Source organism: Hetaerina americana, unplaced genomic scaffold (genome assembly GCF_022747635.1).
Source record: "Hetaerina americana unplaced genomic scaffold, ioHetAmer1.1.p SCAF_4, whole genome shotgun sequence".
Classification (NCBI taxonomy): domain Eukaryota; kingdom Metazoa; phylum Arthropoda; class Insecta; order Odonata; family Calopterygidae; genus Hetaerina; species Hetaerina americana.
In genome coordinates this window covers 88809162-88836407 of record NW_027286985.1, presented here as the reverse complement: position 1 = coordinate 88836407, position 27246 = coordinate 88809162, and the positions used below count along the sequence as shown (strand labels likewise).

The following is a 27246-nucleotide window of genomic DNA, read 5'->3' as shown; positions in this document are numbered from 1 at the left end:
TTGTATGGATAATTGAATGATAAATATTTTTGTAATAAGTTAAGACTGTGTGAAGTCTTCAAATCTCCAGGAGTTGCTACCTCAGGTTATTAATTAGTCAGTAGTTGTGTGAACCTCAAAGACATTCTGATTGTGTTTCTGGTGACTTTTCTTGGCAGTTCAGCATAAACTCTGCAATCACTTTCATTTTCTATAACTGTATGAAATTCTCAAAAAATCATCATGCTGAAATACATTTTTAATTACTGATAATACCACCTTTCATAATTCAATTCTATGATGCAATAATTGGCCTTGACTAATGCTCTAGAAAATAGACAATAGATTTTTAAACAAGCCACCCTTCAATAATAAGTAGATTAAAAGTAATCACTTAAACTTCCAAAATTAATGCAAGTAATTTTAAGAATCATGGTATTAGGCAATTCATTTGTTGATGCCAGAAAAATCTAATGTTTTTGTTTCCAGTAAATTCAGGTAAATGAGATAAGGCCCCTTGCCTTTTTGGCATTCCATCTCATACTCTTCTACATGTTCTGTGGCAGTTTTGCATTATACTCAGTTTCCATTCTATTTTTCTGAGCTAAACTAGCCTAAATTATTGCGTTCATTACTTCTGTGCTCAATTTTTTGTGTTCATTCTTTGGGAATTGGGCTTCTCCATATGCCACAGTCAACATTTGGAATGCGACCGTGCACTTAATTTCGGTTTTCACAGAAAATTTGATACAGATTCTTTGATCCATTTTTTGGAACAGGCAAAAATCGAAGACAAGCAAAACAGCTGTCAATAATTAACTGAACACTCAAAATGGCCGAACTTTTCGGCATAAGTGAGGGACGTAAGTACCAACATTACGCCACAAAAAAATCAAATATACGAAACCCGCAAAAATTCAAAATTTGCAATATTTTTGAACAGACCTCGTACAATACAGACTTAAGTTTACAAAAACTTAATCCATCGTGGGTTTGTAGAAATCAATTATTGGGTACTTTGAAATTGTTTCCCATTTTTTAACTGCTAATTCAGTGCTCTTTTTAAGAAAGCCTACTACTCATTACCATTTTTTTGCTATTAAAAGTAAGATAATTTTTCTGTTAAACTGGAGTGGATAGAGAGATAACTATCTCTAAATCAGTTAAATAACCATTGGATTGCTCCCATGAAGCTAGTTACTAGTTAGGCTTCAATTTTAGGCTGACAAAGGATGTAATGTGAAAATTTTTTTATGAAAATGAGGATATGGATGTGAAAGGATTGAAAAAGCTGGAATGTCTGTGTAATTCCTTTGATAGAAGATGTTGGTTGCATAATTGGCAGTAAATCCACCCTGTGCTTAGATGAACAATGGCCCAAATCCTGGTTGAATCAAACCACTTTTCCTCCTAATAAAAGGAAGAAAAGAAAGTGTATGACATAGTAAGGGGGCTGTATGGTTGTTTGGAGTTGTTAAAAGACAAAACAGGATGCCAGGCAATTAAATAGCGGTGGATTGATGTCTACTAATAGAAGAGAGAGTGATGGGTGAGCAATGTAGAGGGAGGAAGAAAATAATGGGCACATGTCAGACCACATTAAGGGTGATATGCAGTGTATTGTGATGTGGGGTGTCAGTGCATTATGTCTAGTGTAGAGTGGGGATTCGTCCATAGGTCCATCAAAAACCTGCCTTGACTGGAGGATTACTGCTGATACTCTTTGATGACGCATGTTTTTCAGTGTTAGAGTTAGAAAAAAAAGTTTCTTCCATAATAAAATATCCATAACAGCAGAAAGAATAGCTTGATTTTCAACAGAATTTTACTATTTGGTACTATATTGTGATATGGCATCATCAGATGCATACAAAGTGGAGGTCAGTGTGTCTAACCCGAACATTGCTTGTACCTGATGATGCCATGTCGTGATATTAAACCAAATAGTAAATTTCTATGGATAAGCAAGTGTTCCCACCTGTTATTATAGATTTAGTGAAGCCTGAAACCATAAAGTTTAAATAATCATTCATGTGTTAGAATAAGTACTTGCGCCTTCTTGTTTTAAAATCTGAGATACTTCAGCTGTTCTTTCTGTCAAACTGTCCCCTGTGGAGGCTGACACAATATTTATATCATCAGCATAAAGTAATGGTCAACTCTCTCAAAGTACTCAAGCTTATCTGGTAGATCATTAATATAAATTAAAAATAAAATAGAGCCAAATGCAGAACCCTGGGGAACACCCAGTGTTACTTCTCTACCAGGAGAAACAAATTTGTACCCACTTCTTGGGAGCTCCACATGCTGACGCCTTTCACTTAGATGTGATTCAATCCATTTGTAGGATGTGCCTCTTATATGGTAAAATTTCAGTTTATGCAAGAGTAGCTGATGATTGATGCAGTCAAAAGCTTTAGTGAAATCAAAAAATAATCCTGAAGTTCTAGTTCCATTATTTAAACCTAAAAGTAATTGATTCTCAGTGCGATATGTGGTTGTTTTAGTGGACCTTGTTTTTCACATTAATGTTGAGATGTGGAGAACAGGTTGCATTTTAGGATATAATACTAGATGGCGATAGAAAACTATTTCAAATTTTTTCCCCAACTGGTTCTACAGGGATATTGGTCTATAAGAATTCATGGCCATTTTGCAACCTTTGCCTGTGTATTGGCAATATTTTGGCTGATTTAAGAAGGTTTTGGAAAATTCTGATTTTTTAGGGAGTTATTAATTAAGAATAACAGCTGATCTTTAATTGTATTTAATGACCTTTTCATGACTATCCCTGGGATGCCATCAAATCCAGAAATAAATTTATTAGGGGCTTTATTAATAATGTTGGTCAGTTCCATAGCTGAACTGGGGAATAGATGTAGTGAATTGCATATATTAGGAATATGAGAATAATTAGCTGAACTGACTGAAACTGTGGGATTTTGATGGTCTAGGTAGAAATCATTCAGAATGAAGGCTATTTTTGAGTGATCAGGAATAAAAAATCCAGTGGAGTCATGCAGTTGAAAATCTTGTTGTAAATTATGTGTACCCTTAGTTTCATTAATAATTTTCTGGATCTCTTTAGATTTATTGCCTGCATTGGTAAGTCTATGGTTGTTAAAGGATGTTTTAGCAGAATGTAAGGTTTGGCGATAACTTATCTATATTACTGAATATTCCTGATGGTCTGCTGGAGTAGATTTGTTTTTTTAAGACACAGTTGCATCTTCTTAAAAAGCCAACAAATTTCACCGTGGACCTACTGGCTTTTGTTTTTAACAGATGAGCTTTTGTTTTACATATGCTTCAGGACAACTGGAAAACAGATATCAAAATTGTGTCCATGGGTGAGAAAAAAAATATTGCAAGCTTTCATTAAAGGACTTCAAGCAAAACAAATTGGACCACTCGTAGGAATTTAATAATTCACAAAAGGTAATCATGTTCTGATCTAAGAAATACCTATGTAGTATTTTTTACTTTTGTTGAATGTGAACACAACAATTGTAGAAAGAAGTGGGTAGTGATCTGATAAATGGGCATTAATGATATTTGTTGGAATAAGTTTAAGGTCAATATTAGTCTATACGTTACTGAAAACGGTTTGAGCTAGCAATCACTCTGGTAGGTTAACTGTTGGTAGCACAGATGTTAAATGAGGCTAGTAATCCATAATTTCTTGTTTAGCCTTGGAATCGTCCATAAAATTACAATTGAAGTAACCTGTATTTATTATACAAGGGTCATGGATTTACCTATGGATTTATTTCCAAGAGTTTCTTTAGTGTAAGAAAAACACAGTAGCCACTTTTAGGGGAGCTATAATTAGAAAATACATTAAAAAAATGTAAAATTATAATGTAATAGCACTTGTAATTAGAATAGCAGAATGTTCAGTAAAAAATTAAAGTAAAAATAGCATTGTAACTCTTTTGAATAATAGTCAAATGTGGAAAGAGGCACTAAATATAATGATGATAAAAAATCATTTCAAGTTTTTATGGGAAAGTTTATGGTAATGAACAAAGTTATCACAAAATTTATGTGAGCCACTTTAAATCTATAACATTAAAGTAATCAAAAGTGCTGCTAAAGGCTTGCAATAATGAGCGCATCATGGAAAATATCAACTCACTGGAAAATACTGATGCTGCCTCATTTGGCAGATTGTTGCGGAATGATTTTGTAGCAGAGAATATCTCAACCCCTCCCTTCCTCCCAATTGCAGGAATGGAATACATCACAAGCAAAGTGAGGAAGGAGTGTGCATGTTTCAACCAGGTGCAGCATTTAAAATCATAGATGCGAGTATTAATTTCCACAGTTTTTCTCAGAACAGTTATTGGCTTTCCACAGAACATGTGTAACACAATTCAGGAACATGTGATATAATTTTGGAAACATTGCCTGGTTTTTAAAATTATGTAAAAAATAGATTTTTGTAATATTGGGAAATTTTTCAAATCTATGCATAATTATTTAAAGCGACTGAAGTTCAGGGTTAATGTTCGGAATAAATGAAAATTGCACTAATTCTTCATGTCTCAATGTGGAAATAGTGGCATATAATTATTGTTTGTTAGCCGATGGCAAAAATTATGCTGATTAACCATATAATTTGTTATTGTAGAAGCAAGGAGAGCAAACAGTTTCCAGCAAACCTGATGCAGCATTTGCTATTGCTGCAGTTGTTGTAGCCTTGTGGAATGAATTTCCGGATTTTGGTCTGTTATTGGTGGCACATTTTCATAAGGAATGCCCATACCTTGTCCCATTTTATATTCCACAACGAGGAGGGCAGTCTGACGAAGAATATTACAAGTAAGAATAATGCAGAATTTAAAAATATATTATTCACATGAAGGACTGTGGTAGTTCCAGTGGATAGAGCTCTGAGCTTCTGACCAGAGGTCCTGGGTGAGATTCTTGACACCCTCAGCCCTTCACCTAAGCTCTGTAATTTTTGGGTATCTGATCTTTACATCCTTCTACCCTTGGAAACCCCTGGGAATGGAACTATCCCTGATTATTACCTGATGCGTGAATTTCACATGCTGTTGGGCTTAGTCTTGGCTTCTTCACCAATCAAACCAACTTTCGCATTGATTACTGTGGTGGTTGTAGGTGTGAACTACTTAAGTTTTGCTAATATGGGGGTTTAGATAATATCAGAAGCTCAGAATAGTCTCATAATTGTAATCATAATTCGTAGAATTAGAAACATGCTTATATCTTAAAGGGATCTTATATTAAATGTTTATTGAGTAAAAAGTCTTAAAATAATTTATGCAAATCCTTTTTACAGTTTACCCTAATTGTAATCCAATTTGAAGTCTTAACACTGAATGCTGCCTCCAAGTGTAAAGTTCCACCAATTTCAGTATATCAGCAGAGGGAAATAAAATGCCTTCCCTTCCGTGAATGCTTGATTTCCTATAACCCCCAAGCTTAGTTCAAGTCAAGCTTGCTCCATACCAATCAAATCCAACCTTTACTGATAGGAGCTATTCGTAGCATCTTGTTAGTGATTTTTGCCCACTTGTCAGGGCCCACAGTAACACAAGAAGTGTTGGAGCAGTCATTCAGACTTTTTAAGAACAAGTTGTTTTTTTCTCATAGGCAAGCCCACAAAAATCTTTCATATTTCATGACTTTTTATGTATTCTAGTATTTTATCTAAAGTTAAAATAATTTCTTTCTAGATTCTTTAGTTTACAAAATATACCTATTAGTGCCAGAAGTGGTCATACTGATCACTCGTTAAATCTCAACAAATCTTTCTTTTCATTCATATCAATCTTACTTGCTATCATTTTTTATGAATAACTTGCACTTTGCAATTCCTCGTAGAAAATAAACTTTCGGATGGCCACGCTGTCACTGCAATGCAGCAATGTGGGGCCTGATGATGCTGCACCGCAGTGAAACGGAGGTCGCCATAAAATTTATTTTCTCTGCGGGATTGAAAAGTTTTATTTTGATGTTATTCATCATGGAACAATTTCACAAAGTTACTCCTGAAACGATTAATTATGCTATCCTTAGATAAGATCAGAAAATCGAGTAACTTCATTAATAAAATATCTAGAAGAATTAGCAAATTTTTATATTACAGGATATAATTTTTTCTACTGATTCCTGCATTTAATAAGTCAGTTGACCTACAGCTGTAGCACATGAGGTGCATATTACACATTTGTATGTTAAAAAGGATCTCTGATTTTGGCCAAATGGGAATGTTATTTGCAGAGGGATGTCAATGGCTATTGAAATAAAACCATTTGCCATTGAAATTCACACAAAAATATTACAGGACAATTATTATTTCTGTATTTAAATTATTGTTTGCGTGTAGGCAGATGCTTAGCAAAGCTGGACTGGCCTAGTGAGATACCAGCAGGTTCCTGGTTTAGGCAAAATACCTGTCATGCCTCCATATAAATTAATTGGAAGGATGGAAAATTTTCTGATTTCCCATGCCTCTTTGATATCCAGTCCATTACTGATGCTTACTGTTAACCTCATGTATTTTTGTGAAAATTACACCCTGGATTTCTCATTGAATATACCTCATGTCTTCATTTTTTGGTAATTTTAGAAGTTCTTTTCATGTTTTCAATTCACCAACTAAAAGAATTCAAATTCTCTTGATTTAACTAGAGCTCTTGGATACCGTTACTTGGATGATGGGACTGTGGAGAAACAGGATAAGTTCCTAAAGAGAATGTCAGGTATTATGAGGCTGTATGCAGCAATCCTAGTGACTAAACAGATGAGGCAGTATCAGAATAACCCGCATCCTCATGGTGTAGCCAATGGCTGGCGCTGGATGGCAGCAACTCTTAATTTAGGTACGTATGACATGCTTACTAGCTCATGTATGGACATAATATGAGCTTATGGTCAAAATTACACTCTTATATATTCCCTTCTTTTATGGAATATCTCTGGAATTTTATGGCTCCATCTCTCAATTGTGAGCAAATATTTATATCAGGGTTGATGTAAATTCTTGTTCATTTCGTTAAAACTATGAAATGAACAAGGTAATGGAAATTACTGACAATATCAAGAACATTACTCATGGGAAATTCTGAACCTGTGATGCCAAGGTTATCAATCCTTTTGACTTCAAATTAAAGTTATGGGAAAATACATATTAAGAAATGCAGCTACAGCTCATTAAAGTGAAGAGCTTAAGAGTGCTGGCTGTGTAGCCCTAAGGTGAACAGGTGAGTAGTGAAATTTTTCGGAAAACATATACTACTACGTTCAAGAGTGTTTGTTCAGCAGCCTACCATCCACTGACCTGCTCAACCAAATGATCCCAATCAAATTTCTAGTGTCAGATCTGGCAGCATTGTGCATCTTAACTTCCTCCTCCCCAGCCTGCTGCTGTACTACCCAAAAATAATCCTTCTCAAGGATATGCGACCTGCTGGAATACCAGTGGTGGTAGTTAAAGCAGTGGTAGATAATCCTTGGATGTCATTCTTTCCTTAAAGATGGCTGACTGAATTTTTTTGACTCTCAAATCATGTGCCATTTCATGCCAGATTGCTAGTGCAGGGTAGCATTAATACTAGTATTCATTGCAGTGAGGCCAAATGTGTCATATTACAATTCTACAAAAAAATTACGTAATTAGAGTTTCAGGCATAACATGGTGGAACTCCTTCATGATGAAAGAAGACACTAGGTTTTTTTACAGCGTAACATCTTCACCTGAAGATGTTATGCTGTCACGAAACCTAGTTCATAATAAAAAAATTCTATGTGGGAAAGCAGTGTCTTCTTTCATCATTATGTAATTAGAGTTCATATATTAAATGGTGTGGGTCGTGGTAGTCCAGGGGGTAGAGTGTTGGACTGCTGACCAGAGAGGCCTGGGTTTGATTCCCGGGCAAGGCACTCTGGGCACCTGCAGCTCCACCCAAGCTATGTGATTTTTCGGGTACCAGATCTTCATGGGAAACCATAACCGGCACAGGGAAAGGAACTGGCCCCCCTACCCTGATGTGTGAATTTCATACACCTCATAGGGCTTAGTACTGGGTGAACTCCACCATCACCTACTAAACCGACCTTCAGGTTGATTACTATGTTTATGGTTTTTTATATTAAATGGTGGCAAAACATGAGGCTTTTGTCATTATGGATGTGATTCAATTTTTCTAGAATTTTTACCAATTGATTTTTAAGTTAATATTAACAAAACTTTGCCTGCTCCTATTTAGTTGGCATAGGGTTCTGTGGATGATTAACTAATTCTAAGGGAGAAATTTTAGAGTTGTGGGGTAGGGGTAGAAAAAAATGAGTGGATACCATAAAAAGGCCAACGGGGAGATTTATAGAGATAATGGAATAGCAAAGGCTACCTCTGGAGATGGAGAATGTTCATAATATAGGGAGTAGAGAAAGTTGTTTAGAAGGGAAGGCATGAAGAGAGACTGGCATTACAGGTACAGGATGATGTCTATAGGGTGTGAAGGGCAATGGTTTTTGAATTTTTTCATGTTTATTGGAAGTTGTGATGAACTTATTGGTGTCATGGAACCATAAAAATTTGTCCGATGCCTGGTATGTCACTTATTGTAAAAATTAATTATATATGTTTAATATAGCCATATTTCAACCACCTAAGTTACTTGTAATTTGTGTATTAATTATCAATTTACAGATCCACAGCCAGATATTTGTGCATCCCTTCTCTTTGACTTCCTGGAAGTGGCTGGAAATGGCATGGCTGCCCATTACAAATCTCAGTTTCAAAAACTTCTGTACATAACCTGCAAAGAATACTATCCAAGACTGAAGGAGGTAAGGCATTCTATGCTTGAGAGAAATCATTTTCTTAAGTTTATAAAAGATTTCTACTATTTATATGAATATATGCAATTGATGTGTGATCCTATGCCATTTGAACCATTTCCATAATCTATATTTTAGGCTCCTATCCATTTAATAGTATTTTTTTGTGTAGAAAAATGGTCATATGAGTAACACCTTGTTTTACCTCTGTTGTGTTACTCCATTGTAAAGCTCAAACACATTAAATGATGATGTTCTTGTCCCTGGAAAGGGCAGCACCATCATTTCATGAGCACTGACTAGCTGTATGCTTCATTCATGGGGAAACATCAGGGGCTCAAAAAAATTAGTTAACGAAACACTTCCTCAATGAATTCTTATTTAATTGGTAGTCTATCATGTAAGGTAGATTTTGGATAGACATAGACTTAACATTTGTACATTTCTTAGCTTTTTCTAAAAGACACAGCCTGGCACTCTTAACTAACTGTTCTTCAATTCCACATACCTTCTACTTCCCTTTACTCCATCCAGTATCCCTATCTTATTCCTTCCCCTTCCTCAATCGACTAACATCCTCATCTCTATATATCACCATAATCTTCAACATCAAAATGCTCTGCATCCATCTGTTCTGCTTCCTTGGGATTTCTCTCAACAATTCCTTCTCCTCCCTTACCGTACCTAGCACTTCGTCATTTGTTTTCCTATGTGTCTACTTCATCTTTTCCACATTCACATTGTCGAAGTTCTGATGAGCCTTTTCTTGACACCCATACTTAGTGTTCTTGTCATCAACTCCTTGTGAAATATTTTTTGTCTAGTCTTCTCCGGAACACTTCCAGGACAGGTACACTGTTCCACCTGCTCTGGTTTATGAACTCTTATCTTAATATTTAACCTAGCCTTACTCTTTCTCTAAACCTGTGTTTTGTTTTTATTGACTCTCATCCATTACCTATCACACTGCCTTGGCTGATTGGCCAAGTGATCCTTTATCATATGCAAATCTGATGTTATGGATTCCTGACTTGGACTTCTGCCTACAGCCATGCCTCCCTTTATCATTACCTTTGCATATATGTGGAAAAGAACAGATGATAATCACGTCTTATCCTATAGGCTCGTCCCTTTGCACATCGAAACCTATATGCTCGTTGCTTCGCAAGTCGAAATCTATAGGCTTGCGATCGAGCACAGAAAATGGTTTTGGTCACGTCTTGGAAAGCTAAGAAGGGGATGTGAAATTCAAATGCAGGATGCTTTACTTTACCGCTCATTAAGCAGGATGAATCTGACATGCAGCTGTCCTTGATGGGCAGAATCGTGCCGGTATGGGCAGAATAGGGAGGGTAACTTTTACACTCTGTAAATCTTTTATTGAACGTGGTAAGGGATGGCACAACACGTTGAAACAGTTGAGTTGAAACGTGCAAAATCATTCTTTACATCTTCTTTTCAGGCATGATCATCATGGATACAACCATTTAATTTTCTTAGGCAATCATTTTCAGGATGATTGAATGTTCGTTGACAGTAACAAATTGCATACAAGCTGAAACTGGGATTGAAGGGGAGACTGAAATTCAGTCTCCCCTTCAATCCCCTGTCCCACACCGCGGGGGGACCTGACCATTACCTGCAACATTGGGTCGCATTCCCTGCCTTTCACAGTCTCCTTGGGGGAGAGTGTTTTGTGTTGCATCTTCATGTGGTGGTGGAGTTTTGCCTTCTTGCTTGTTGTGTACTGTCTTACGTGTTGTTGGATGACTTTCGTGCTGCATCCTGGGGTGCAGTTGTTTGCTGGTTTATGTGTTTGCATGAGTGTTGGATAAAGGGATTTTTGCGTATGTGTGTGCTGCTGTGGGTGTAGTTTTCCATGTAGTTGTTTTTGCATGTGGTATTATAATCTTTTATGGGTGGTGACCTAACACCCCAACCATATGCCCTTGTGACAGCTTGCGGGATATTATGTTGTAGATGATGGATATTGCAGTCTGACTAGTCTTCCTGACATTACCCATCCTAATTCTCCATCCACCACGTATACCCGAGTAGTTTAACGTGTATAAAGGTTACTGATAAAAGTCACATCCCTCCAATTTACTCCTATCTTCTGTAATAAATTAATTGTACCCAATCAACTCTATCAAATACCTTATCAAAATCCACAAAACAAATACATGCTGATTTTATTCCATGTTCCTCCCTATTAATGACTGCATTACTGCTATAGTATCATGTGTACTGTACCTCTCCCATCACTGAAATCAAGCTGACCATCCTCCAAATAGCCATGTCCCTTCTCCATTCTTTTATTGATGATCCTGAGCACCACCTTAGCCAATGTGAAATCAAATTTACAGTTTTAGAGTCCTCTCATAGCACTGTATTATGCTTTTTTCAATGGGAGCTAACACTGATCTGAGATAGGCTTCCAGCCCAAATCCTCCCTCATAAATGCATCAAATTAATCCATGAAAACTCTTCCTCCCTAGTTCCTTAAGTAGTTCTGTAAGGATTTTATCTCTACCCACAGTATTATTAGATTTCAATTCCCTCAAAGCCATTTGCATATTACAATCAAATATGTAGACTTAAGCTGTCCTCATCAACATCGTATTCAAATTCCATGTCTAAGCTTGCTAGCCTAATGTCTTGATGTATTCAATCCATCTTCCTCAATCGTAAAATAATTTTTCTGCTGTATATTTGATAGTGTTCATGAATTTTCCTTTATTTCCTGACAGCGCTTCACCTTCCTGTACAGCCCATTTCATCCATACCCTCTCAATGAGTCTTCAGCCGTGCTTTCTGCCTCTCCTACTTGATTGTTGAATCAAGCTTTTTGATCTAGGCTACAGATATACTTATTAAGCAAGGGGTTGAACAAGTGAAAAATGGTTCATCTTGGCTTTAATTTGAATCTGCAAGAGTGCATCAGAGATGGTCTTTGATTCTGGGTGTTTCACCAAGTTATTTGTGAAGTATACTTTTGAAAACTCTCAAAAAGAGAAAGAAGCATTGGTGATCCTGCATAATGATAGAGAATTTGTGTCTGATGTAAAAGGCTGACACGAAGGGGAAATGACTACAGACTTTCATTAGTCGTAAGCATACAAGGTGTGCATAATTATTTTACTTGAGTGGATTCATTAATATTTTTTCTGCCAAATTATTTGCAAGGCTTTCAAGAAATCTACAGCCTTTACAGTTTTCCATACGCTTCCTTTTTTAATATAAATATTTTAGATTGCCCTGTCCCTTACTGGGGTCATCCTGCCCCTTTGGGCTTTTACTAGAGCAAGTAAAAACTTCCTAATCACTCCCTTCTTTCCTTCTCTGCCATTATAGGTCACTCCTGCTGGTTCGGGAGGTCCTGTATCAAGACTGCAAGAATTCCTACAGAAAACCTTGAGGAATGGGGGTTTCATTCCTCCTCCAGAAGCTCTAATCTCACAGCCTCTGGGATAGCTGCAGTCCCTCAATTGTGACCTTTTATATAAATTTTGATGATTGCATTCGAATGAAAGCACTAAATAAAATAACTATCTTTATTGAGAATTGTATATAGAATGGAATTATTAAAAATATCACCTTTCATTTAATCTCTCCATAATATTATTGAAATGCAAAAATAAAATTTGTCATATACCTCTTACATTTTTATAAAAATATATAAATTTTATATTGTCTCAACTGCACAAAGTAGCTTCAAAAGAAACATTCACTGGTTTGAAATAAACAAAAACCTAATTTCCAGCAATTAACAAGAACATAATTCCAATAAAAAACAATTTTTGCAAAACAAAAGTAAATATAATTAGTTAAATAACAATTCTGAGAGTAAGCTATTTCTCTTATCATAGATGAATTGTTGATAATCATGGAATGAAATAAACCCCACCTGTTGTCCAAAAATAATTCATCAACAATTACTACTATCTCAGTAATATCCTAATGTATATGTATATTTACCTAACAGCATTAAGTATTTGACTTACTATATAAATAATCCAATTTAAAATAAATACCTGAGAAAAACCAAATCCCCTAAAAATGCTTTCTTAAAATAAAATGCTAAAAGATTGAAAAGTGAAATATGCATAAGGACTGTGCTAATTTGATACCAACAAAATTATGCAGCCTTATGCAGTGAGAAATCAGTAATATCGGACTCCAAGAGTCATTCCCTTAGCAGACTCTTGTATCTCACGCTCAGCCAAATATGCATCTTTATGGTTACTTGTAAAACCAATTAACCCAAACTCCTTCAAGTCTGCCATCCACTCCTGCATCTGATTCAACTTCAAAAATGACTCAACAATCTGCCTCTTTGTGGCATCTGGAATGACAGAGAAAAGAAAACATTGGTAGGATGAGTGATGGTGACATGATCCTTTCTACCCTAAAGTGTGCCTAGGTTTTCTTGTGGTCTTAGCATTTTTATGAAAAGTGGACGCAAATACAGAATGAAAAATACAAGGCAATATATTATTGACACTGATGATGAACATAGAAGCATACTCTGAAGATCATTCAACAAACTCCATATTGCTTAAGGATCATTTAAAAACAGCTTTTGATCAAGTCTTCATAAAATGCCTCAGGAAATAGTAAGTTCTTTACTTATGGTGGACATTCTGAGCACTGAAATGTTACTAGAGGTAACTAAGGAAGAGAAGTTACATAAGATATACTGAGAGATGTTGAATAATGTAGTAATCCTTTACAAGGATGTGAAGGAGCTAATTGTAATGCACATTAGTGGACGACTCCATTTAAGTTTATTGTCACGGCATGCAGTTTCTTTGAATGGAAATATTTGTTTGTATTTATAAATATATATTACCATACTTGCATTTAAAAGGGCTGTCAAGAAAGTAAATTATGTTACGGCCTAGCGTGGCAGTGGGTCTAGAGCCACCATCTTGGTGTCTAAATGTCCCTACACTCTGCTATGGTATTGTGCAGACTGTGGTTCTTCTAGTTTGATCAAAACAAGCTGTTAAAATATGCGCTGCCATAGATAATCCTGTGCATTATCAAGCGATCTGTGATTAGAGTTTTACTGGCAAAAAACATCAAGCCAATTGAAATTCATAGGCAACTTGATGATGTGCACTAAGACAGAATAATAAGGAAGGTGGAGTAAGGCATTGGATGCATTCAGTTAAAAAAATGGCAGCAACAATGTTCACAACGAGGATGGCAGAGAAGAAATATGATCATTATTTAGAAGAGTCCAGGTGAATTTTCTAATGTTCAAGAACCTTTAAAGAAATAACACATCTGAGCAATAATACCAAGAGCGGTGACGGAATTTGGAGTCATATTAAGAATGTTTTCACCACATCAATCAGTGGTAGGCCTAAAAATCACAAACAAGCACAAGAAAATAATTTATATGCAGCAAAAGGATCGAGGGACTAAACCAAACTTCTTTTGAAATATGAGAATAAGTAAAACACTGGCATCAAAAGTAAACTGAACAAGAATCTGTTAGAATATAAAATTGCTATCACTGTAATACTTCTTCAGGTCTTCAAGGAATGTAAGATAATTATCAAGGAGCCCACAATTACAATCAGTAATCAGTCATTCCAAATTTTCATCAAAAACAGATTCTTCCAGAATAATGTGTGCAGCACTCACTCATGAGTGCTGCTGCATACAATGAAATCTCCTTGTGGCATCCCCTCATTTAAGAAAAATTCCACACTACCAGTATGGAGTACTGAAGGGCATGGAAAGTCTAAATACCATCCCATCTCCTTTCATTCCCATAAAATGAAAATGAGAGCAGATGGGATGGTGTTAAGGCTTAAGTAAATGAAATGAGGCATGGGACAGAACAGGTTATTTCAGTCAACATGGCAGTATGACATATCAACAGAAAAACACTGTGATGACAGACAAAGTGCATCAGATACCTAATATATTGTTTTTCTTCCTTATTTATCATTAAAATATTAAATGGAACCTTAAAATGTCAACACTAGCTACTGAATGAGTGTTAAGTAGCATATTGGAATAAACTAGGTATTTACTAAACGTATATATTAAAATATTTAGAATTTTAAATGTGTGCATATATGTTTTAAATGTGTGTGATAAAGTGTGATTACAAATATAGCAAAAATGGGAGGTATATTTCATATGAGACAATGCCAAATATTTTCCTTATTTTAAGTCACTCAGGTCAAATGTAACGACTCATGAATTGAGGATTATATGAGCCTAACAGGTACCAGTCTTCAGTTCTACTACGAAGGAAATAACCAAAATCCATTGCAAATTGAATACTTCGAGAGAAATGAATTTCATTACAAATAGCAAATGCATAATAGGGTGTGTATTACTCACCATTTAACCTGGAATTCACTACAACTGGGTAAGGTGGCAATGGTCCAAGACTTTCCAGCACCTCAATATCTTTCCCCTGGTCTTGTAAGTACCTTTTGACACAGGCAAATGTGTTGGCATCCACACATGCAGCTTCTGCCTGTTTGCTCAGTACCATTTGAACAGATGACAAGTGGGAACCGGATTTAAGTTTGTTACCAAAGAAAGATGCATTCTCCCCCAAGCTCTTCAGCTTTTTCAGAATCACTGTACTACCACTAAGAGAATCTTCATTGCTGTAAGCCCACGAGCACCCACGTAGATCGTAAAAATCCTTAACAGTTTTTCTGGAAAATCAATCAGTAAGATTGTTATTTGGAATAAAGATAAAATCTTGTCACCGAATGTCACAGAAATTAACATGAGGAACTTTTAAATCAATTACTAACACTAATAAGTCCCCCATGAAGCGGGCTTACTTGTCATTTATTTATCTAATAAACAAACACTAAATTTCCCTCGCAAAAGCTACTCTCAAATGGCAAAGAATGCGTATATATATATTAATAAGGGTGTATCATCTAAAACATAATTAAGAAAAAGACATCTATTAACACAGAAATAATTGAAACCCAAAGAAAGGAATCAACTTATCATTGAAAGTAAGCAACATTCAAATATAATCAGTCAGACCTGTAATAAACTGAGTAAAACTGTTTATATGTTAAGAAAGCTAAACTTTCTCATTACCAATGAGTATGGTTCAACACTTTACCATGCCTTCTTTCAATGTCATTTGAATTATGGTGTTGAGTTATGGGGTCATTCCCCACATGTTAAACAAATTTTGCTACTACAAAAGAGAGCTATTCGCTCTCTTGCTAATATACCACCACATGATTCCTTCAAAACTTTTTTTATTAGGTACGGAATCATGACTGTATTTAGTTTATATATCTGTAAGGCTCTTATTCATGTGAAAGTCAATATAGAAACTTACCAATTAAGATCTAATATCCATAACTACTCCACAAGAGGCAAATCAAATCTAAATACTACTTATTGTAGATTGTCATCAACTTACAACACATTTCATAATATGAACATACGACTGTATAACTAACTTCCTACTCATTTGAAATCTGACGGTATCCAGAGTTTCAAGAATAGGGTATATACCTGGTTACTTGCTCACCCCCTTTACTCATTGGATGAATTCCTTTGTGATAATCTTCATCGCATTTAAGAACTTATGTTTATATGTTAAATAATATTTATATTGACGACATTTAATATGGTTGTATCATTTTTCAAAATGAATAAAGTAGTATTATTATACATTCACCAACCAAAATGGCTGAATACGAACTCTTTTTTACTTCTGTCATATGAAAACGACAAAAACCGAGGTTCGTGAAAACAAATGATTAATAATCAGTAAATACCTGCGATCAGCATGAATAATGATATCAGCGTAGTATCCTTTCAAACGATCGACATTTTTGGGGTGTTGGAACACTGGTGTCACTGGTAACAATTCAGCGTAAGTATTTTTTGCGTCCTCAAGTTTAACATATGAAGAACAACTCATGAAAGCTAAAAAATTGGGGAAATTGTATTATTATCTTCTTAAAACTGTAACAAAAGAGCAGTAAAATAGTATGAATCATGTAAAAGTGAAAAATCACCAATATCAACCAAGTCTGCCGTAAATGGGTCCTGCCGGTCTTTCAGCTCACGAGAAGACCTAGATTCATATATGAGAACAGCTTCGCATCTCAATACGTCCTCTAAGTATTTCATGTAAGTTTCATAAAGTTCAACAGGATGTCCTGGGCACATGTATGTAATGATTCGTAGCCTGGATTTGCTAGCTGACATTTCTGTAAACGAATCAAAAGAAAATTTCCATTATTCGAAAATAATTCGAAGCAGTGCCACCCACCCAGCGCACTGATTGGGAGTAAATACTTGTAACATACATAAATATATAAACATATTAATCTAGGCGAGTGTGAGTTAACATTACCTGCAGTAGTTTGGTGCAATTTGTACACGCGATACCAGAACGATGTCAAACCACACACCGCGCTTTCCAAGACTTTTCGTTAGGCAGCTTTCATGTAAACAGCTCAAGGTAACATTGCGTAACACTTGGTCTGCTCTAAAATCATGTGGTGGATTAAACCTAATTAGAATATATTAAGATAATGCGTTATGTGGAAATGTTTTGCGAAAATAAATTTTGATAACTCAATAAAAACTTGAATCTGTGAGCACAGCGTTTATTTTATGCCAAATACTAGTATATTATGGAGCAATATGTTCGTACATGTCAATGGGTCATTTTTTTATTTTTTTCTTGATATTTTAGTACTGTCGCTGAAATCAAGATGTAAGCCTATTGCAGCACTGAAAACCCACGGAAGTTCGGGAATTTTCCCATCATTCGTAGCATATAAGCGCGTTCTACGTAAGCTCGAGGGAAATATAAAATTACCAAACTTCGCACATTAATTATTGTTCTATTGCCATAGTAGAAAAAACTATACTTCGTCAATATTTGGGAAATAAATATAGCAATTTAACAAGGGCGATTATCTGCAATGGACTGAGCCAGTTTTAGGTCGACGCATACCTTCATTCTCTCCGGTACGACCGACCTACCTTTCGAGCACACAGGACATACGAGTATAAAATTGCATGTGGTTTTGAAAAATTACTCCTTGGTCGTCGGGACACATGAAACATACTTCTGGCCTACTTTATATGGTAATTTAGTTCAGCAGGTTGGGTAGCCAAAGTAGATGAAAAGGCCTGGTACATATATCATGGGCGTAATAACTGATTCACAAGAAACACGTCGTCGTTCTCACGGAGAAAGTGATGCCCGGTACATCCCATCGCCTCATTATAGCATGGGGCGAGGCGTATATTTTTCACTTGAGTTACGAAAAAATAATTTTTCAAGCAGTAATTAACGAAGGGTAATTTCACAGCTTCAGTTCGCTTCAAATGTGCATTCATTTGAAAACAAATTTTGTAAACTAGTTGAAATTTTGTTGCCCACACACTCCAGCCATAGTTTCCGAGTAAACTCAGCAACAGGTTGTCAACCAATTCTGAGAGTGAAATTCGCTCATTGGCAAGGTAATGAGGAGTGCCATTTCCTTTATTTGTGCCTTCTTCGGTTTCACAGAAATATATAGATACAGTTTGAGTGAAGTTAATATGGATATGATGCCCAAAAGAGTGTTCCACACTCACCGAAAGGATTAGCACTCATTAGTTAATAGATCTGCCTCACTATGCCTAAATAGTTCAGCCGACTATGTTGGCCAGCCTCAGCATAACAGATTTATAATAAGGAAACAATAACATTATATGATACGATATTTTTCGGGAGTGAGTCGCGGTAGTCCAGGGCGCTGGATTGATGACCGGAGAGGCCCGGGTTCGATTCTCGGGCACTTTGGGCACCTGCAGCTCCACCCAAGCTATGTGATTTTTCAGGCACAAGATCTTCCTAGGAAATCATTAGCGGCACAGGGAAAGGAACTGCCCCCTGTTGTGCGTATTGCACACGCCGTCGTACTTAGTACTGGTTGAACTCTACCATCACTTACCAAACCGACCTTCGGGTTGATTACTGTGTTTTGGTTTATTATTTTGGAGAGGTAGATGGATATTTTAATTGAAGTTAAATGTTGAGAGAAGAAATGGAAAGAATATCAATAGCACCTTGGCATTATAAGAGACTTAAAGAGAGCCATAATTCCAGAGTAAGTTGGCAAAGAAGGGTACAATTTAAGAGAAAATATCCACACTGAGATCACATTCGATAAGGACCTGCTCATCAAAGACCCCTATAATCATTGATGTTGCTGCCGAGCGTATTCATAATGCATGAGAGAAGCCTAATGAAGTCAAACAAGATCATCCTTGACTCATTGGAAAAATGCCTATGGTCTCGGGAAGTTGGTATCGGGCTTGTATGTTTATCTTGATTGTAGGTAGGCTTACGTCATTCAATACCTTAAAATAAACTTAAGAATACTTAGATTTTTGTTTATTTAAGACTTCTTATTTAGCTGAGAGTAGGGGATAAAACATTGCAAATTAAAAGTATAATCCGAAGATGCAATAATATTATTTTAAAGGGGACACTGATTCAAATCTTGTTCAAAGTTTTAGCTTTCCTCAGAATGGAATAACTTCCTTCAGAATTTGTTGTAGGTTATCAGCAAGAGTGCCGATGAGATCTTCAGAAACACGGTGGTGATATCGTGGAGTCTCACAATTGTTCTATTCAGAGGTTCTTTAGTCAGGAGTTTTATCGTCGTCTTGAAATGGCTGATCTTCGTCTCTCGTCAACTCGTTAGCGTAACACATGTTATGGAAAAATCTTAACGTAAATCTTGACCCGTCAAAAGTTAGTTCGAGAGACGATAGGGGATCCTCTTAAGAACGATAAGTATTCGTGTTTGGTTGGAACCAGTACGGGGCAATGGGGAAGAGAGCAAGAAGACTTAAGCATCAACTAGGACCTCCGGTTTACCTTATTCAAAGAAACGCACTTGTAAGCTAAGTTTACTGGTGGCTCCAAGGGACTGACTATGGCCTCACTCTGCACTGGAAAATCTGACCACCAGGATTAAACAAGAGAGATCGTCGACACCGAGACACCGTCGCTATCAGATTCGACTACGCCTCCTCCTTCCCTCGCATGGCCCATAATCAGAACAAAATCAAGTGCTTGACCATTCCTACATTTTTACCAAAAGGAAAATTCAAAACTTCGCTCAAACACAACCATTACTGCATGAGTAAGTGAAGGTTTGATTTTGTATGTGCCCGATTTTACATTTATTTTTGGCTATGTGAAATGCAGATTAATTCAGAAATTCCTGGGTCCCAATAGGACGAGAAATACGAAGCTTCTCTTCCTGTACAGTGTGTATAAAGCAGTGTGCATGCCATCGCAGTAACACTCGACAATATAGATTTTAAGAGAAAAGTTATCAAATGATTCATTTGTAGGTTCCTGGGCATATTGGAATAGCGAGCAACGAGAAGTCTGACTTTCCGGCACTCACTTGCTTCGTCTTTCTTCGAAGGGCGAAAATTGGGGAGATGGCGATTTGAGGGGGGGGGGGGCGTATATAGGACAGTGGCGGCTCCCACCGACGGCAGGTGGAACCCCTGGCGACCGCTTCGAGGTGAGGCGCCAAACGGAGTTTCTTGAAAATTCCCGTGTGCTGAAGCTTAGACGTGCCTTATACCTTAAAACAGCCCACGCAGCAAAAGGCACAAATAGTCACGATCTCCCGTCCTAGGGCTATCAATTGCCACCCATGTGTCAGCTCAAAATCTCATTTCGGAGGGCGATCTGGAAGGTCGAAAGGAAAGTCCAGGGATAAATGAAGAAACCAATGGATGTGGGATTATTCGCTCAAAATTGACGGGGAAGATCAGATCACCGATGGTCTCATCTAGTTCAACATCATTCCAATTCCATGTTCTTTATTCGTTTAGGGATAAAAAGGAGGTGTAAAAACATTTCAGTTTTCGTTTTTAATCAAGTCCGAACTGGAATGCTCCTGAATCTGTCCGTAGCGAAATCATTGTGAAACGGCACAAACAAATGCAAATCTACTACCACGACGAAGACAATATGTACACCAATTTGGAACAATGCGGCTTCGCCTGGACTGAAAAAAGGAGCCATTTAAAATGAGCTTGTAAATTCCCATAGACTTGTGTGTGGGAAATTACAAACATGAAGCAATTTCACGAAGTGAAGCCTGAAATTGTGAAGTATAAAAAAAGGAGCGCTTGCGCTAGAGAGTGGGTGTAAAAAATAGAAAATTAAACATTTAAATACGTACCAATGCCGCCGTCGGATGTCCAATGAGTTCTTCTTCCAGAGGGCTCTTAAATGCCATTAAGGTAAAGTAATTATGTAAGTTCTTGTTATCAATAGGAGTTCAACTTAAACGATGATGTTACACGTTTTTTTAAAATTTCTCAATGAAATGGAAGAATTACTGAAGGCCAAGAACCAAGTAACATACAGCAGAAGACGCAAATGTCAAGTGCGAAGAGTTCCAAGAGATTGGCAAAGAAAATGATAATTTGTCACGAACCAATCCGAATATTTGCCAACCTATCATCAGTGTTCACCTTCTTATTTATCTTTCTCATATACGTAGAAGTATTAATCAAAACTTTACGTCTTCCAATGGTATACTGCTATCAAAATATGGCTGCTTACCTTTAAAGAATTGGACAGCTAGGCGGGTGTAAGTTGCTGGAAGGACAAAGGGGGTTACAATCGCATTTACTTACAAGAGAGCATTTACCCTACTGAAAATGTATGTAGGTGTTAACAAAAGCTAATCCCAGATCATGTATTATTTATTGAAATAGAAATTGGATTGTTCTCATAATTCCTGTATTTACAATGTCTTCCAAGTAAAGATGAATATCTCAGTTATGGAGTATAAACATACATCTTACCTTAAAAAATAGTTTGAAATAAACGGAGCCATCATATCAAGCCACTCCTAAACATCTGATATATGCACAGTTGTGGAATTGTTCGTGGAATGAAAGTAATGCGAGCAACGACGATACGTGAAACGTGAAACACGTAATAAGTAATTCGAAACAAGGTGAATACCTATTCCAAAATGCCTCAGATTCACAATATTTTAATGGGTACACGTATGAAACGAATAAATGAGTTCGCTTTAGATTTGGCACCATGGGATAAGTGGCGAACGAATGTAATGAGAAAGAAATGGTGTTCTTCACTTTAGTAAGTCTACATTCAGTATGTGCGGTAAGAGTTTTGGACCCTTGGGAACAAGCATTCATTTAAGAATTGGATAAATACCAAATATTATAAGCTCTGTAAGATTTGTACAAAACTCAAATTGATTTTTGCGGGGATATTGTGTAGAACGAGAACCACTTCCGTCTCGAAAACAGAAATCCAAACGAAGACTTGTGACATTGAGACTACAGGCCTTCTTGGGTGGCCCTGTCCAATTATGGAGGAAGGGATTGGGTCCACGAGAGATGAGCGATTGCCATGGATGGAGAGAGCGATGCTTCATCATGGTGAGTACGTAAGCCCCCATTGAAGGCGAATGCGGTCTTCCTCCGGCTCACCTAGGCCTTAACACTTCGAAGAAATGGGACTCAAATCATTCCCCTGGTCTAAGAGCGGGGAGAGAGCTGGCAGAGATATATATTTCATCTTTGCCGACAATGATTATATATATATATATATATATATATATATATATATATATATATATATATATATATATATATGATGGGAGTGGCCTAAAATTGTTACTTTGTGGAAGCCCACCCTCACCCCTCCTTCGCCTCCCGTTCTCCCCTTCTCCTGGCCCCCTTCCCTTTCTCTCGCACCCCTCACCTCAACAACTCCAGCAGTCATTACTTCTATATCTTCAGAGGAAGACGGATTGTTTCCGTCGAAATATCAAGAAATAACGTGTGAGTGTTCTTCTCTTTTTTTGTGTTTCTATATTGTGTGTTACTGTGTATTGTACTATTCGGCACTTCCGTGTTACGTCTACGAAAGCATATATATATATATATATATATATATATATATATATATATATATATATATATATATATATATATGTATATATATGTATATATATATAATGTATATCTATCGATTATATGGAAACACTCACTCGAGCAGTATAATATTGGGACGGCACAATAGAACACAAATAAAATAGTAACAGTATAGAATCTTACCTGAAGAAGGCCTCGGAGAAGGCCGAAAGCTTAAACAATTTTACCGTGTGAGTGTCCTTTTAAATGTTACTATCTATTTTATTTGTGTTCTATTGTGCCGTCCCAATATTATATATATATATATATGATGTATATGTATATTTATATGTATATGTATATGTATATATATATATATATATATATATATATATATATATATAATACATGTATATACACATACGAGGGCGACTCGAAAAGTAGAGTCTCCTATTTTTTTTCATGAAAAATCAAATTTATTCTCAACTTTGTGTGCATCGCTGGAAAGGTTGAGCATTTAGCTATTTTTCTACATACAGGCCTGTAGTCGCCTTGACGATCAATCACTTTTTGCATCCTTGTAAGTAGCTTTTTAATACCGGCGTCGTACCTTTCTCCCGCCGCGTCGCGAAGCGGTACACAAAGTTGAGAATAAATTTGATTTTTCATGAAAAAAAGGGGACCTTACTTTTTGAATCGCCCTCGTACATCCTTAAGGCAACAGGGGCTAGCTTCCACCACGCTAAGATATTTTTGATTCGAAGAGGTGTCACTTAACTTGGTAATTTTTACTCCAGCTGACACGTAGTCTTCAAATCAATTTTGTTTATTATAAGCATCTTAAGATATCTTTTACGAAGAAAGACCTTTTAAGATTAACTTTAGGCCAGATTTTTGCACTTAAAAGGAGACACGCGAAAAGGGTAAATATCAGGATTAAATGAATTGTTCCAAGATTTTCCAAAACTTTAATATGAAATATTACCATTGTCGTCAAATGATTCACGGGTGCAGGTTTTGTTCCATTTTTGAGATGTAAAGATTATCGAGATTCCTATTATCCTTGTTTTCCTCATTTTAAAAATTTATTATAATTTATTCATATCATCAATCAATTGAGTTCAATTTTTTGATGTTGATGGCTATAATGACCTGCCTCGGAGAGAAAATTTCGGATATAATTGTCAGGGTTGTTGAGACTCATATTCAATAATTACTTTCGAAATAATATCTAAATTCCCAGGCGAAGTAGTCCCAAGGATTGATGTCTGAACTACTGACTGGAGGGCTGGGGTTCGGTTCCCAGTGACGCCGCAGGGCACCTTCAACTTCTATCTATCTACTCAACATGCATAACCTTAAGTGGATTATGCAAAATTTAGTTAGAGTTATTGAACTCGAAAGGTATAGATCCTCTCAAGCTGGCAAAACTAGGATATTCGAAATATATATAAAATGGCAAAATATTTCGCTTTCTTTGAAAATGAATGCAGTGGGTCGAAACCGAAAAGCGGGGGGTGGATACGGTGCAAACTAGATGTGATGCTTAAGTGAAGCCGTCTGAATGTGAAGCAAAGCCATGTTGGCCGATCGGGTAGAGCGTATGCAATTAATTAATATCGGGGCGTCCTTCGACGACCTTCAGCCGGCGATCCAATCGTGTAGGAACCCCCTGAACCGTTCTGGTGTTCACTATAGTATGTCTGAGGCCGCCAGGTGTGTAGTGGGTAGGTTATTTGAGCACCGAAGGGCATTTTTAGATTTAAGTGTAGGTCAAATGGTAGGTCTCTAAAGTCTTCTATGACAAATTATGAATTTTTAAATGAAGTGAGGTTCAGTGATATTATTAGTTCCTTTAACACGAATCAGATAGCATCGGACGGAACATATTATAAGGGATTAAATATTAATAAGAAGACGATCCTCGTTAAAAATTTAAAAAATCCATAATGTCGAGGAAACATTACATGTATTGGTAGTTAATTTCCGAAGTTTAAAAAACAAAGTCGCAGAATATCACCATATTATTCAAAGCACAGGCCCAAATATAATTATTGGGACAGAAAGCAGGTTATCAACTGATATTGTCGACGGTGAAATCTCCCCAAAATCCTTTACTATTTATTGAAATGACAGAACAAATAGAATTGGGGTTGGTGTCTTTATTGCAGTTAAATGTTCTTGCATGAGCAGGGCTGAGGTAATTCCGGGTAATAGTTTGGAAAGCGGTTGGTACTCAATTAAAAATCCTCAATCCAAAAGAATATATGCACGCGCGTTTTACAGACCGCCAGTCGACAAAGACAATTCAATTCTAGAATTAGATTAGCAAAACTAAGGTTTTTTATTCCAACACATTGGCCGCGACGTTATAATTGGTGGAGATTTCAATGTCCCATCTATTGACTGGAGCACACATAGTTTTAAAACGGGGGGTTAAAGACAAAGATATTCGCGAATCGCTATGGAATTCTTTTACGTTGAACTTATTGAATCAACTTGTCACTTCACCAACTAGGGGCAATAATATTCTTCATTTGTTAGAAACGAATATTCCCGAAAAAGACAACTATAGAAACTATGAAAGGAATTAGTGACCACGGGGCAAAAAAGCATGTTTTCGCTTCATGGGGTCCGAAATAAAAAGTTTAAAAGAAAATTTACTTGTTTAAAGAAAAGGAAAACAATGGTCTGAAGTGTGTGCTACAGAATCAATCTGCTAGTTTTAAGAAAGATAGTAAACACCGAAACATTGAGGATACGTAGAATTACTTCCTTGAGATCACGCGTTCAGCAGTCAACAAGTTCATTCCCAGTAAAGTTATAAAAGATAACATGGAACCTAGATGGTACAACGCGGATGCTAGAAAAGTATTGCGACGTCAAAGGCTATGTTGTGCCAAAATGAAAATTATTAGGGAAAATATCTTCAGCGACAAAAAGAATGAGATCACTTATGATTACAAGATATCTAGGGCGAATGCTAGAATGATTTTCGGAAAGCGCTTAGGGAAATTAATAGGAAAAGGTTAGCGGAATATTCGAACGAGAACTCGAAAGCGTTTTGGTCATACGTCAGAGAAGTTCAGGGAAATAAGTTAACTGTTAATTCTCTTAAAATTAATAAAGGTGAAATAGTAACCAGCATTTTGGAAAAGGCTAACCTATTGAATTCCTTCTTTCAAAGTGTCCTTCACCAATATCTCACCGAATGTCTCCGATAGCTTACCAAATCGTGCCGGTCAACCGATGCCCAAAATTGAAATCTCATGTAATGAAATAGAACGTTTTCTGAAAATTATTAAGCCTGATAAACCCTCCGGGCCCGATGAAATACCCGCTCGTATATTTAAGGATCTAGCTTTGGAAATTACGACGTATCTAGAAATAATATTTAGGAAGTCGCTGGTACATCACAAGGTTCCCATAGATTGGAAAACGGCTATCGTTACAACGGATTTACTAACGTATACTATTTAAAAATGGAGACAAGGAGGAACCGAGCAATTACAGACCTATTACCTCACATCCATTTCGTGCAGAGGTTATGGAACATATAGTTGCTATTTAGATCGTGAGACGCCTCGATAATCAGAAGTTATAAATGAAAAATCCTCACGGTTTCCGAAAAGGTAGATCCTACGAGACAAAACATACGTTTTTTGTTCAAGATATATTTATTTCGTGGGAGAGCATTGTTCCAGTGGAGGCGATTTTGCTAGATTTTGAAAAAACCTCCGACAAAGAGCCTCAGAGTAAATTACTCGCAAAGCTAGAAGCATATAGAATAGGTAAAAATATACTGGGTCGAATTAAAGACATTTTGAATGGTCGGGTAAAAAGAGGAGTCATGCTAGATGGAGTTAGCTCAAATGCAGTTGAAGTTACATTAGGTGTTCCCCAGGGAATAGTCATCAGACTTCTCTTATTCCTACTTTGCGTTAACGACTTTGAATCCGTAGTTACTAGTAAGATAAGTTTATTTGCCAATGATGCAGTGGTTTGCCATGATATCCGTAATCCTCAGGACACAGCAGTTTTATCAGATGATCTTGCTGCTATGCAACGCTGGTGCGACACTTGGAAGTTAGAATTAAACCTAAAAAAATATGCAGTGATAAAGTTTTGAGAAAAGAGCAATTCCTTCCCGAACGCCTCATACATCGGGTACACCGAAATGAAATGTGTACACTCGATTAAATACCTAGGCGTTACCCATGCGCACGACCTCTTCTGGTTGAAATATATGCGGGGAATATGTAGACAAGGTAACAAATTATTCTGATTTGTTAGAGGAGTTTTGGGTAAATGTGATGAAAAGATGAAAGATAAATGTTATTTTTCGCTGGTTAGACCTCATTTAGAATATGTTGCCATTACATGGGACCCTCACGAAGTTGTTCTCATTGCTGAATTGGATCGAAAGCAGCGAAGAGGAGCTACATTCGTGAAATATTATTATGACAAACTTAATAGCGTATCCAAAATATTAGAGGGGCTAAACTG

General features: G+C 36.7%; 2 protein-coding genes across 2 annotated transcripts in view; one reads left to right on the top strand and one right to left on the bottom strand.

Moving 5' to 3' along the window:
- The window catches only part of Gle1 (nucleoporin GLE1), a 29493-nt gene extending 17092 nt beyond the window's left edge, over positions 1 to 12401 (top strand). Inside the window, exons 10-13 of the mRNA XM_071590263.1 lie at positions 4613 to 4803; positions 6643 to 6833; positions 8663 to 8802; positions 12148 to 12401. Of these exons, the coding sequence (XP_071446364.1) occupies positions 4613 to 4803; positions 6643 to 6833; positions 8663 to 8802; positions 12148 to 12267 (642 nt within the window). The 3' untranslated portion in view covers positions 12268 to 12401. The remainder of the gene's footprint in view (positions 1 to 4612; positions 4804 to 6642; positions 6834 to 8662; positions 8803 to 12147) is intronic.
- A 9-nt stretch (positions 12402 to 12410) lies between these two features.
- LOC139692202 (uncharacterized) lies at positions 12411 to 17284 on the bottom strand. The gene is made up of 5 exons (XM_071590264.1): positions 17168 to 17284; positions 16827 to 17021; positions 16584 to 16734; positions 15160 to 15485; positions 12411 to 13138 (listed from the first exon to the last, which is right to left on the bottom strand). The coding sequence occupies exons 2-5, from the start codon at positions 17017 to 17019 to the stop codon at positions 12957 to 12959; spliced, it is 852 nt and encodes a 283-aa protein (XP_071446365.1). The 5' UTR covers positions 17020 to 17021; positions 17168 to 17284; the 3' UTR covers positions 12411 to 12956.
- Positions 17285 to 27246: the final 9962 nt, after the last annotated feature.

What these genes read in the sequence shown, in the direction of transcription:
- LOC139692202 (XM_071590264.1), bottom strand. Translation starts at nt 17,019, where the DNA reads ATGTCAGCTAGCAAATCCAGGCTACGAATCATTACATACATGTGCCCA. An exon ending in GGCAGACTTGGTTGATATTG is followed by an intron (nt 16,735 to 16,826) that starts GTGATTTTTCAC and finishes CCAATTTTTTAG; the next exon opens with CTTTCATGAGTTGTTCTTCA. An exon ending in ATTATTCATGCTGATCGCAG is followed by an intron (nt 15,486 to 16,583) that starts GTATTTACTGAT and finishes TTGATTTTCCAG; the next exon opens with AAAAACTGTTAAGGATTTTT.